Raw genomic sequence first — 13416 nt, forward strand, 5'->3', positions numbered from 1 at the left:
GAACATGTACTGAATTCACTATGTCAAAGCTGATCTTCAATAAGCCTGGCTTAGGTAAAAAGCAAATAGTAGAAAACCAAGTGATAAAACAGTTGCTATAAACAGGTTTAATAATAACTTAATATAATTTGATTTTTTTTATGGTGTTAGGGTTAAATGTAGGGCCTTGTACATCCTAGGTGAGTATTCTAACCTTGGGCCATAGTCCCACCCTTAGTTTAATATTTACATTATGAAATCTCAGGCTTCTGGCAAACTGTAGCCCCATCAGCTACTCTGTAATGCTTCTATAATTAGTTCGTCAGGGATATCGTCCACCGAACTGCTGTAATCAAGAAGACTCCTATCTGCAGCATCAGCTAATTCAGCATCTTCTGTTGCTTCTAAGAAACAGGCATCTTCGTCATCATCCCAGGCACCAGCAGAGAACCCACCTGCTGGCAGGTTACTGGATGGTGGGATCTTGGTCAGTGAGTTGCTGGTCTCGTCTGCTTCATCGGCAGTGAACTCTTCTTCCTTCATTTTGGAGGGAGAAGGACCAAGCCATAAAGTTTAGTCAGAATATGTGACTTCACCATGCACTCCAAATATGTTAAGGTATGAAGTAATAACCAGTTTCAGCAGTCAAATGAACATGCTAGACGCCTGTTGTCGGCAAATCACAGGGAAGGGTAAATTAGCTCAAAAGTGGTTACTTTTGTAGCGCAGGCATGCTTGAAACTTGCAGGCTGAAACTGCCTGTAGTTCATGGGAGACCTTTCAATATCGCCAGAAGAGGTACAGCAAAGGTTGGTGTGAGTTCCTAATAGGAAGATAGGCAGTTGGAGGCAAGCTGGAAATCCATTTCTAAGTTAACAAAACCAATCCCTAGTGCCTGTATAAAAAGCCAGGCATACAATCCCAGTGCTGCGGAGGCAGAGACACACAGATCTCTGGAGCTTGCTGGCCATCCAGCCAAGCCTCCTGAGGGAATACCAGCCCAGTGGGGGAAAGCGGCTCCTGAGGAATGACACCCAAAGTTGTCCCTGTGGCCTGCATGTGTATGTACATACATATACACAAATGCATATATAACAGTTTAAAATTTTAATCTGTTCCTTGTTCCTAGTTATTTCTAACACTTTTAAACTTAGCAGTCTGCCTATCAGTTCTTTTATGTCCACTCCAACATACCAAACATGGGATTTTCACTTTAAACTTTGATATTGGGTCTGGAGAGATGGCTCAGTGGTTAAGAGCACTGCGGCTCTTCCAGAAGACCCAGCTTCAGACCCCAGCATCCACATGGTCCCTCACAACCATCTATAACTACAATCCAGGGAACCCAATGCTTTCTTCTGCTTCCTTGGTGTCCAAGCACACATGTGGTAATACATGCAATCAAAACACCCCTACACACAAAAATTTTGAATGTAATGTTTTCAGAAGAGATTTTAAATACAGATTTCAAAGGATGTCTGACAGTTTTCTATAATATAAATTTAAGTACCTTTTCAGCTTGTACCAGGTCTTTATTCTAATCATGGCAATCTGAAAGAAGGTGCTGATGGATGGGTTTAAGGTGAAAATAAAAACAAATTCTAAATAATGACAAAAAGCATTAAATAAGATATAGAAAATGGACATAGAAAGTTATGTGATACGCAAATAATAACCTAACAAGAACACAACTTCACTAACAGTTGCAAAATGGTGAGTAATTTGCCAGTTGTTTAGGCTGATGATGACTAGAAGGCTGTCAGCAGCGCTGGCAAACTTAGCAGGTGCTCTCATCAACACCTGTACAATCTTTCCGCCTAGGATTTCATGGTGCAATTGGTAACAACTAGTAATGGAAAGGTTTCTGACACCTTATGGAAAAAAACTACAAAATGAGCACACACAAGAATAATGGAAGATTTATGATAAAGCCTTCACATCAGGTTGGCCAAATTATTGTGAAGGTTTTTTTCTTTTTAAAAAACATCTTTTGTATATATGTGTGTGTGGCACGCTACGTGCATGTAGGAGCTTGTGGAAATCAGTAGAGGGCATTGGATCCCCTGAAACTGGAGTGACAGGTGGTTGTGAGCTACTATGTGGGTGCTGGGGACTGACTCTGGTTATTCTCCAAGAGCACTAAGTGCCCTAATCATGAGCTACCCAGCCCGAACCACTTCTGCTTTTTATGTACTTTCTAATTTTTTTAAAACACTGTGAATCATTTGGATTAAATGTTGTTTTGGCAGCTGGGTGCGCTGGTGCACAACTGTAATCCCAGCACTCAGGAGGCAGAGGCAGGTGGATCTCTGTGAGTTTGAGGCCAGCGTGGTCTCCAAACCAAGTCCAGGATAGCCAAGGCTATGCAGAGAAACCCTGTCTTAAAACAACAAACAACAACAACAAAAAAAAACAAAGTTTGTTTGGCAATCTAGTAATATCCAAAACTAAAACTGTATTCCCTTTGACACAGTTCTAAAGATAGAAATCCAATGTACCTACTATTGGTCAAAGAGATGCACTAAGACAAGTACGTTGGCTTACTCTAAAGTGAATTGTAAGAAACTGGAACTAAACTGATGATATGCTTTTTTACATAGTGGTCATTTTCATCAGAGGCACTGAGGTAGGAAGATCATTAACATGTTCCAGAGTGAACCCAAGTGCCTCACACTGTTTAAAAGCTACCTGGACAGAAGATATTATTTGTAGTCCATTCATGCCATGTACCAAAACCCAAGGCCAAGAGCTGCACTCACATCTTTCAGAAGAAACAGGAGGCTTACTTCAGTGGGTAATGGAAAACCTGAATCAAAAAGTAAAAATATTTTTAGGTGGCTATCTAATTTTTGCTTTGTGGTAAACATAAAGATTGATAACTCACAGTTAGATTTGAAGTTTTGTGCTCTACATACAGGGTCATGGCATTTTTGATACCAAACTTCATTTTTCAGATCAACCAGAATCCTTTATGTATAAAGAAAAGAAAGCATTAATACCCATACTGGACAGAAAATAAAGTTCAAACATGCTATTTGCCAGGGATGTGCCTATGACCTAAAAGATGAAGAAAATTAAAAAGCTAAAGGATGAAAATAAATATGCATAGCCAAAAGAAAACTGTTTGCTAAGAATAATACTCATGGGGGCTGAGTGGGCTCATGGGCAAAGCGCTTGTGCATGCACATGGAAACAAAGCAAGAGGAGGCTAGGCAGCCGGCTCAGTAGGGAAAGTACTAGTTAGCCGAGCATGAGGACTTGAGCTCAGATCCCAAGAACCACATAAAAACTGAGGGCACAGCGTGTGCCCCAGTGTGTGGATGGGGGACTTGGAAGGGGAACACAGGAAGATCCTAGGAGCTTGCCGGCCGGCCAGCCAGCCTGGCCAAAATGGTAAGCTCTAGGTTCAGTGAGGGATGCTACCTCAAAAAATCAAGATGGCGGGCTGCAGAGGAAGACACCCCATATTAATCTCTAGTCTGCACATGAACATGCATGGATGAGGGCATGTGCACACACTGCGTGCACACACACCCCACACAATACACAGGCACACATTTTTAGAAAGGCCACAAGTGGTGGCACAGTCTTAGAATCCCAGTGCTGGATGTGGAGACAGGTAGACGTGGGACTCACTAACAGACCCTCTTAAAGATTTTTTTCCTCTGACCTCCAAACGTGTGCACCTACCTGCATGTGCACACATCAACACATACTCTATACAAATGGACTTCTGAGCAGGAAAAAAAGTAACAGTGATGTGTCTCTAGGAAGATCAAGAGGTAAAAAAGTTGTATCCACCAAAATAACACAGTTTCAAAATACACAAAGAGTGGACAGCACTGTAAGGGTGACAAGTCTACCCACAGAGATGAGTACAAAGAGTAAGTGGAGTGTTCAGCCACAAACAGATGTCTCTCATTTCTTACCCAAGGCTCAGAGGCTACTGTGGAAGAGGGGGTAGAAACATCATTAAGTGTCAGGTCAGGGAAGACTGCTGCAAAATACTGTCTTGTGGACAGGAAGGGGCCATTAGACTCATGAAGTCACAGCAGTTGTGGTTGGCTACACAAAACCTGTGCAAAATGAAGCTAGTCGTTATTGAGTGAGTCATGGGTTGGGGAGAGGCTCATGAGCCCCCACTCCTAGATGACGGGTATGGACAGTGTATAGCTTCTGGAGGAGGCAAGAGTCAGTTTTTAAAAGGTGTAGCTCTTGGTAGGTCAACTACATTCCAGCAGATGACCCCAAACTGAGAAATATATGGGAAGGCAGGAAGGTGGCGGTTGATCTGGAATGATCTGGGGAAAGAATTGTCATGAATATGATTAAAATGCATTGTATGAGGACAAGAACTCACGGAGACTGAGGCAGCATGCACAGGGCCAGCAGGATCTCTACCAGATGGGGTCCTAGAGATGAAGGAGTGGACACAAGCCCCATCCCTAAACTTAGAGCAATCACCAACTGATAACCATACGAAAATGAAAATTTAGTTTCCTTCAAAGGAGTCTCACTGGGGAAGCAAACACTCTTAAGGGGAGGCTGCATGCCCAGCAGTAGATGGCAACAGAAAATGAACTCAAAGGCATCGCTAAGGTTCCTTGTCTTGTCTTTTGTTCTTTTAAAAATTTTTTTGTTTCATTTATATTTTTTCTCTCTTTTAATCCTATACATATATATTTCCATAGGTATTATCACTTCTAGTTTAGTGTTTTTATGGGATTCCTGAGTGTGAACAAATGATCTCTATCTCTATGTTTCTTGTGCCTTTTCTTAGGCTCGTTTCCTTCTGTTAGTTGGTTTTGTTCTATTCCAATGTGTTAGTTTTTGCTTTATCTTTCTATTATTTTACTATATACTATATCAATTACATTATATTTTATTATTATCTTTTAGAAGCCTGTTTTTTGTTTGTTTGTTTTGCTTTTTCGAGACAGGGTTTCTCTGTGTATCCTTCTCTGCCCTAAAACTCACTCTGTAGATCAAGCAGATCTCAGAGATCTGCCTGTCTCTGCTGGGATTAAAGGTGTGCCTCTGTTTTCTAATGAAAGACAAAAAAAGGTCAATCTGGAAAGACAGAAAAAGAGGAGGTAGGGAGAAACTGGAAAGAGTAAAGGGAGGGAAAACTGTAATCAGGATATATTGTGGGAGGAAAAAAATACCTATTTTCAATAAAAGGAAAAAATACATTTAGTTATAAAAATATCCATTGTATGAACGTCTCAAACAATAAAAAAATTTAAAGAAATTCTTTTAAAAGGCATGGAGATAACCTAGAACCCCTGCACAGATGTAGCCCATGGCAGCTCAGTCTCCAAGTGGGTTCCCTAGTAATGGGAACAGGGATTGTCTCTGACATGAACTCAGTGGCCTGCTCTTTGATCACCTTCCCCTGATGGGGAATCAGCCTTACCAGGCCACAGAGAAAGACAATGCGGCCAGTCCTAATGAGACCTGATAGGCTAGAGTCAGAGGGAAGGGGAGGAGGACCTCCCCATCAGTGGACTGGAGGAGGGGCATGGGAGGAGATGAGGGAAGGAGAGTGGGATTGGGAGGGGCTTAGTGAGGGGGCTACAGCTGGGATACAAAGTGAGTAAACTGTAATTAATAAAAAATAAATTTTTAAAAGGCTTTGATAAAACAATGTATTCTCTTAGCAATCTATAGAACAAGTAGCCACCAAAACAAAAATCAGTAAAAATTTAGAAAAGATGAATAAAACAATATAGATGCAGCCAGCAAGCTTGATCTAATAGGTCTCCGAGCACACTTGCATGCACATGGTGCACAGGAACTCTCACAGGAACACATACACATAAATAACAATAAATCTTTGAAAAAAATACGTAAATGCATTAGTTTGGGCTGGAGGTATGGCTCAGCAGTTAAGAGCACTTGCAGCTCTCGGAGAGGACACAGGTTTGTCAACACCATATGACAGCTCACAACCATCTGTACCTCCACTTCCGGGGAAGCTGATGCCTTCCGGTCTCACACGCACCAGGCACATAGGTGGTTGGTGTGCATGCACGCATGGAGGCAGACACTCATACACATGAAATAAAAATGAATACATCTGAAAAGACTTAGTTTGTCTATCTTGTCCTACCTCAGAGGGCCTCTGAAAGACTCCACTGATCAAGGTATCGAAGCAGAGGCTGAGACTCATAGCCAAACTTTGGGCAGAATACATGGAATTTTATGAAAGATGGAGATGAAAGACACGGAGGGAACAGGAACTCCAAAAATTAATTTGATAGCATAAAACATCAACCAAATACAGGATATAAATTAATACATCATAAATTATTTTATACTGCCAACATTATTTAAAAATTATATTTAAAGTATATGAGTTAAAGGCATACAATACATGAATAACCAATATTACTTACATGATATTATTACTCTTGTGGGCTCTCCCAATGTTTTCACACCAACGATATTTACATATATCATAAACCAGTAATTCTTCTGGGAAAAAGTAGTTCCAACGCCGAATTCCTGAAATGTAAAGAATGTTGCTCAAGTAACTAGATCTCTGTCATGTAAGAGTTAATAAAGACTAAGCCTAGCTTTACCTCCTTGAATGTCATGCTTATTCACCAAAGACAGAACAAATTGGTCAACTTCAGGGTATGGCGAGCACTGGAAACCTTCAATGGGTTCTACTGCAACAGAAAGAAGTACTTATAGATGAAAACAGTTAAATGTTGAAAAGTTAAATACTAATCAAATTATCATTTTGTACAATTAAGGATTTTCCCTTCCTTTTTTGCAACTGGCCTTACTGTCAGTTCTTCAGTTCTTGCTACAAGAGGATAGATAATATTCAAATTTCAATCGATTAAATGTTGGCTAGTTTTCACAAAGGGCCTGTTTTCTTCACTCTGACAAGAAGAGTAGACCCTCAGCCCAGAAGCTGCGTAAGACTACTGGCTAAGCCAAGGTGTTGCCTTGAGCTGGCCTCACTCCTGTTTCAGCCTTGGCGTTCTGCTATTAAACACAAATGATGCCATAGGACTTGTAGGTGGATACAGAGGTCACTCTTTAAGATCACAAGTATTCAAGAAAAATCAGGCCTCTCTGCAACCTAACATCCAAACTACAAAACAACAACAAGAAAAGAAAGGCCAAACATTGCTAATACGAGCAACTGTTACTGCTTTACCAATTACAGTGTGAATCTTCCTCCAACCTGCCTCCTCTTGGATAAGATTTAATAAGAACACCTTGAAGCTATTCTGCTTCAAGTAAAATAAGCCCATGCTTCTTGTAAACACCCTCAAGTCACACAAGCCAGGCCCAAATACTTGAAGTCCTTTCTAACACCTCCTTACTGAGGTACCCCAAGGGCTTCCATCACCTCAGGGAATCATAAACTCAATTTGTGTTTCCTGGAGTGTCTCACTGGAGGGCACTAACAATTTTACTTTGTATCTAAGAATATACTGTCATAACTTATAACAGGACTTTCTTTGGAGCAGCTGAATAATGACAGAGAGACTTTTATTACTTATGAAAGCTTGCCCTTAGTTCCGGCTTGTTCCCCAACTAGCTCTTCACTTAAATTGTCCCGTTTACACTAATATACACCCTGTCACATGGCTTGCTACCTCTCAGCACCCTAGTCCTGGCACCTACTTCTTTCTCTATGTCTGTTCCTGCCTCAGTTTCCTTTCCCAGAGTTCCTTTCTCTGCCAGAAGTCCTGCCATGTGCTCCCGTCTGAGCTGTTGACTGTTCAGCTCTTTTAACCCAATCAGGAGTTGGAGGGAGTGTTTATAAAATATGATGCAGGTGCTGAGCAAGTGTTAGAATACCAAAGTCCTGGACAGTATTCAGCCATCTGGAGGTACAGAATTAACAACTGAATATACAAACACAACCTTCACATAGTGTACAAAAAGATCACCCCAACAATAACTTAGAGTGATCCAGTCACAAATTCACTTAGGTTTTAATGACATGAAAATCTAGTTTTCTTAAAATGAAGTTAGTATTTTGTTTAAAATAGTTAAATATATAACTAGAGACATTTTGGAAAATGTTTCAATGTAGAAATGAGAAAAACTCCCAGACAATGACTAGAAACAGATTTTAAATAATCAGAAAAATAAACACAAGAAAATGTGGCCCATGTGTTTAATAGGCCTGTAACCATGTAATTTGAGTGTCTATGTATTGTTGTTGCAGCAACAGGGAATCTACTGAATTCAGGGCAAGTGCTCTATCTTGAAGCTCAGGTCCCAGTCCCACACTTGTAATTTTACAATCTAGTTTTTCTCTTATCATCATCAATGTGTGTCTTACATGTTATCTAGGCTTTATAAATCTAACTGTAGTTATGGAACATGTCATCCAATTTTGGTGTATATTTAGATTGTTTGGAAATTTTCATTATTAATAATGATATACCAACATACGTAAATAAAGTATCAGAGAGCTTATATAAGAAGCTTTAGGAAGCTGGGCACAGTGGCACACGCCTGTAATCCCAGCACTCAGGAGGCAGAGGCAGATGGATCTCTGTGAGTCTGAGGCCAGCCTGGTCTACAAAGGAAGTCCAGGACAGCAAGAGCTAGACAGAAAAACCCTGTCTCAAACAAAACAATACAAAAAAGGAAGGAAGTAAGGAAGGAAAGGAAGGAAAACGAAGGAAAGGAAAGGAAGGAAAGGAATGAAGGAAGAAAAGGAAGGAAGGAAAGGAAAGAAGGAAGGAAGGAAGGAAAGGAAGGAAGGAAGGAAGGAAGGAAGGAAGGAAGGAAGGAAGGAAAGGAATGAAGGAAGAAAAACTTTGGGGAAAGAAAACCTGTATGTTCTTCAGTACAGGGATGATAGAGCCATACGTAAAACATTTCTACAGGAATGCGAGGATAAATAGAAACTACCATAGCACTTACCTGTAATTTTTAGAAACACATTAATTTGCTATGTGTGCATACCACAGATTGAGCGTGGAGGTCAGAGCACAAGTTGAGAGTCAGTTCTTGACTTTGACCATGTGGGTCTTTGGGATTGAGTTTGGGTTGTCAGACTTGGTGGCAAATGCTTCTACCTGCTGAGCCATCTCATCAAGCCACCTGTCTTTGATTATGAACAAAAGGTGAAAGAGAGGCTGGAGAGATGGCTTAGTGGTTACCTCTGGTCTCCACAAACCTCAGACATGCACATGGTAGACAAACATGTAGTCAAAGCATCCATCACAAAAAAAAAAAAAAAATTGTAAAAACAGGGTGAAAGATTATGTAGTCATATTTTGATGTGCTTGTTTTATATAAAATGCATTATTTATATATTCTTTAAATACCACAGAATGAAAATGAGGTATTTTAATTAATAAACACTTGTAAAATTTTAAGAGTATATCCAACTTGATTAGAGACCTAAAAGCATTAGTTTAAAAATGATCAGCAGATATGAGTGCTTAAAATTTAGGATTTTTAAGGCAAAATAGATTTTTGATCCCTCAATTTGAACGTGAAATTGTTTGCTTAAAGTTACCTGAAGTGCCAGTACTGTTAAAATACTCATCCCGCTTTCTTCTAGTCTGAGAGGTGTCACATGTGAGAATTCGTAAAGTGTCTGAAAATCTAAAGAAAATGTATAAAAGAAATAAAGGAACATTAGGTTCGAATTAAAGCAGCAGAACTAGAGAGGAAACAGCTCCATGCAACTCCACTTTGACAGCCCAAAGGGCCAGTCTTACCACATTATGATAGATTATGATTTGCCAGTTAATTTTTTTTCCTTTAAACAGTCATTTGGAGATTGTTTAAAATACTTTCTTCACAGAATATCCAAGGATTCTAGGGTAGCTGAAATGATTGAAAGTATAGTTCTATCCCTAAACACAAAGACCTGTGAACTTTCTGTTGAGATTTTAAAACTTTTAGTAATAAAGGCACAGGGAGATGTGACCAAAATTCATACTAATAATAACCACAGAGAACTTGGCCTTCTGCTCTAGAGTGCCTGGCACTCACATGGTTATGCACAGCACAGGTAAGAAAGTCTTGTTTTAAAGATTTATTTATTCACTCATTTATTTAATGTAGATGAATGCTATCTGCATGTACACCTGCATGCCGGAAGAGTGCCTGAGATACCAGTATAGATGGGAATTGAACTCAGGACCTCTGGAAGAGCGGACAGCACTCTTAACTACTGACCCATCTCTCCAGCTCCAGGAAATCTTATTTAGGATGAGAACTGCTCACTTCTGTGAGGCTGCACTGGACCCCAGTGATTCTCAACCTGTGTGTCACACATCAGATATCATGTGGGTCAGATATTTACATTATGATTCATAATATAACCAATTACAGTTATGAGGTAGCAAAAAAATAAATTTATGTTGGGGTCACCACAACATGAGGAGCTGTATTAAAGGGTCGCAGCACTGGGAAGGTTGAAAAGCGCTCCACAAATAGACGCTGCGCCTCCAGTGCATGCCAGACACTGCTGCAGATGTGTTATTTGTCTGTTCTAAACTTAAGGGTCATTACTTCACTTTAAAAGTGTTTCCATCTTACTTCTGAGAAATATTAAAGGAATACAAACAAAATAGTTATATGGGGGGGGGTGTTGTCTGTCTTCCCACTACCAAAACTTTTCCTAGAGAAACATACCATGTTTATGTTATGTATATTTGTGTATGGATGTATGTTTAGCCAGGGTTTCTCTGATAGCCCTGGCTGTCCTGGTATTTGCTTTGTAGACCAGGCTTGCTTCAAAGTGCTGGGGCTAAAGGTTTGTACGACCACACGAGGCTTAATATTTATTCTTAAAGTTAATTCCTGTAGAAAGCTTTTATTTAAAACTTTTGGGGAGATGCTGAGGCAGGTGGATTTCTGTAAATTTGAGGTCAGTATAGTTTATATAGTGAATTACAAAGAATTACAGCTGCACCCCCCCACCCCACACACACACACGGGGCTACACAATGATTCTCTGTCAAAACCAAAAACTCCAAACCAAAAACTTTTTTTTTTTTTTTGAGACAGGGTTTCTCTGTGTAGTTTTAGCTGTCCTGGACTTGCTTTGTAGACCAGGCTGGCCTCGATCTCACAGAGGTCCACCTGCCTCTGCCTCCTTGAGTGGGGCACTGTGCCCAGCAAACCAAAAACTTTTGAAGAAATTAAAGGGCAAAAACAACATAGCAAGTTAATGTGGTTTAGTCCAATTGTTAACTACTGTTGTTTGTTTTAGGGTTTTACTTGTGTTTGTTGGTTTTGGGGGAGCAGAGTGATTTAAAATTAGCACTTGGTCTTATGTAGTCTGGCTGGCCTTGAACTTACTAAGTATAAGTAACCAATGATGACCTTGAACTCCTTGTCCTTGCATATCCACCTCCCAAGTGCTAGAATTACAGACAGCTCTGGGCTTACTGACACATTTTGACCTGACAAAATTGACAATCTGGTAAGAGTAGAATTAGTGACCGAAACAAAGAAACCTAATGTGCAACAACAGACCTGTCGATAAAGTGTGCCATTATAGTACAAAAGCATTAAATGTTTTATTTATAATTGCTGGTTAGCTATTAACTTGGCAAATATTTGTGATAGGATGTTGAGAAGAACAAATCAGGTGACAGAACCGTATGAATAATGATCCCAACTAAAACACATTTTCTGGGACCTGGTGCAGTGGATCAAACATAGGGCCTTGAGTACTCCAGGCAAGTGCTCTATTAAGCTACACCCATGACAAGAAATAGCTCTGAAAAGGGAGCTACATAAGCTCTAAATGTATATGTGTCAATGTGTAAAGAAAATGGAACAGTAGTAATTATACTTTCAAACACAATGCAAGTATTATTTTCTTCTTCATAAAGTGATGATTTTAGAATAACTGACAAACACGTGAAATATAATCATAAAATACAAAGAAATTAAATGGTTAGAAAATTTTCTTGGTATTATTTTTCAGATATAGAGAAAAGAGACTTTTAAAAACAAGCTTTCTTAAGGTAGAATGAATTCATACAATTCACATGTTAGCAGTATACAATGCTATATACATAAATATATGGTAGGCTGATTCCAGTTCTACAGACCTGACATTGCTCACCAGTGAAGACAGGAAATACTGGTTTTCCTCAGAAATGTCTTTTGCCTGTTTTGGAATAAATCTGTTATCTTCAGCAACCTCCAAAGGCACACACTTTCCTTTTTTTGATGATTGATACAGCCGAAAGTTTCTGTTTCTTGTATAGACTCCTATATCAAAAATCAATTTTAAAAATAAATGCATGTTTCCATGGTCCACTTTATTGTCAGCAAATATTTTTTTTCTGCAGAATTTCTAGAAAAGATGATTATTTCCCATATACAAAATTAAAGCAATATATAAATTATGGTAAGTTGAAGTTAGGATGAAAGAAAGCCACAGGAGGATAGCTAACTAAATGACTCTGGGGTAGCTCTCCAAAGGAAAGCAAACAGAATAGCGGGCCAAAGGCCAGAAATGAATTTTTTGATTGAGCGCTACCAAAGAACTGTGGTATAAAACCCCAGAGAAAAGGAGACAACCAAGAACAAAAAGAATATTTATACTACATCTAATGAAAGATATGTAAGGTTTCTATCCAGAAAATCACAAAACATGGCAAGAATTGAGAGAACACTAAATAAATGGAGGAACCTATAATGTACCAATACCAGCCTAAGAAATGATAGCCGACGGAACAATAAAACAGACCAGAGTATGTACAGACTGTATGTACAGAGTATGTCTGAATATGTACAGACTCTGGAGTTGGCAAATGGTACTGCTGAGCATTAGGGAATGATAGTCATTTCAAACAATTGGTGCTGAGGCAAATGGATAACCACAAAGTAAAACATGAATCTTGACATCTTCACTCAAGCAAAACTCTCTTCCAAGTAGATTACAAAACCTAAGCATAGCCCAGTAGCCCAGCAGGCACACACTTGCCTTTTACAAGGACGCAGAGCGGTCAACAGTACCCGTGTTACTTACCTAGATCCACAAAAAGATGCTTTTCTCCTAAGCTATTCTTCACAACTAAAAATGAAAGATCAGGGCCACATTGCTTAGGTGGCCCTGGCTTCTCCCAGGCCTCTGAAACCTCTTGTTTTAATAGTACATCAGAAAAACAGGAAGCTTCGTGGCTCATCACCTCTGGGATCTTATCTTCGTCTTCCTTGGCAAGTAAGTGAAGAGCAGGTTGCAAAATTTTTCTCACAAAATTACCTAAGGAGAAAAAGAATTAAGATTACAATCTAATTCTTATTTTCTATAAACTATAATTTAGTGTCTAGATGTATATATACAAACAATTGTATGCAATAAAGCCTTTCTTCAGATATTGCTGTAAACTACACTATGGCTCCTCTACTACATCTTTTCATTTGTATAATTTTATCTTTTTTTTTTAGCTCCTATTGGCATGAGAGGCTGTCGGTTGT

The 13416-nt window shown here is 39.4% G+C and overlaps 1 protein-coding gene across 5 annotated transcripts in view; it reads right to left on the minus strand.

Annotated features, from left to right (window-relative positions):
- Window positions 1-92: 92 nt before the first annotated feature.
- Primpol (primase and DNA directed polymerase) overlaps window positions 93-13416 on the minus strand; it is a 32635-nt gene continuing 19311 nt past the window's right edge. For 3 of the 5 annotated variants that reach the window (XM_060381733.1, XM_060381734.1, XM_060381735.1), the window contains exons 8-15: window positions 12968-13201; window positions 12042-12204; window positions 9485-9573; window positions 6564-6653; window positions 6378-6486; window positions 2864-2946; window positions 2739-2785; window positions 93-516 (exon numbers count right to left, since the gene is read on the minus strand). In XM_060381733.1, coding sequence (XP_060237716.1) covers window positions 268-516; window positions 2739-2785; window positions 2864-2946; window positions 6378-6486; window positions 6564-6653; window positions 9485-9573; window positions 12042-12204; window positions 12968-13201 — 1064 coding nt within the window. In that variant the 3' untranslated portion in view covers window positions 93-267. Of the gene's footprint in view, window positions 517-2667; window positions 2786-2863; window positions 2947-6377; window positions 6487-6563; window positions 6654-9484; window positions 9574-12041; window positions 12205-12967; window positions 13202-13416 lie in introns of all 5 variants that reach the window. The other 2 variants (XM_060381736.1, XM_060381737.1) reach the window with 2 other exon arrangements.

Source organism: Meriones unguiculatus, chromosome 4 (genome assembly GCF_030254825.1).
Source record: "Meriones unguiculatus strain TT.TT164.6M chromosome 4, Bangor_MerUng_6.1, whole genome shotgun sequence".
Classification (NCBI taxonomy): domain Eukaryota; kingdom Metazoa; phylum Chordata; class Mammalia; order Rodentia; family Muridae; genus Meriones; species Meriones unguiculatus.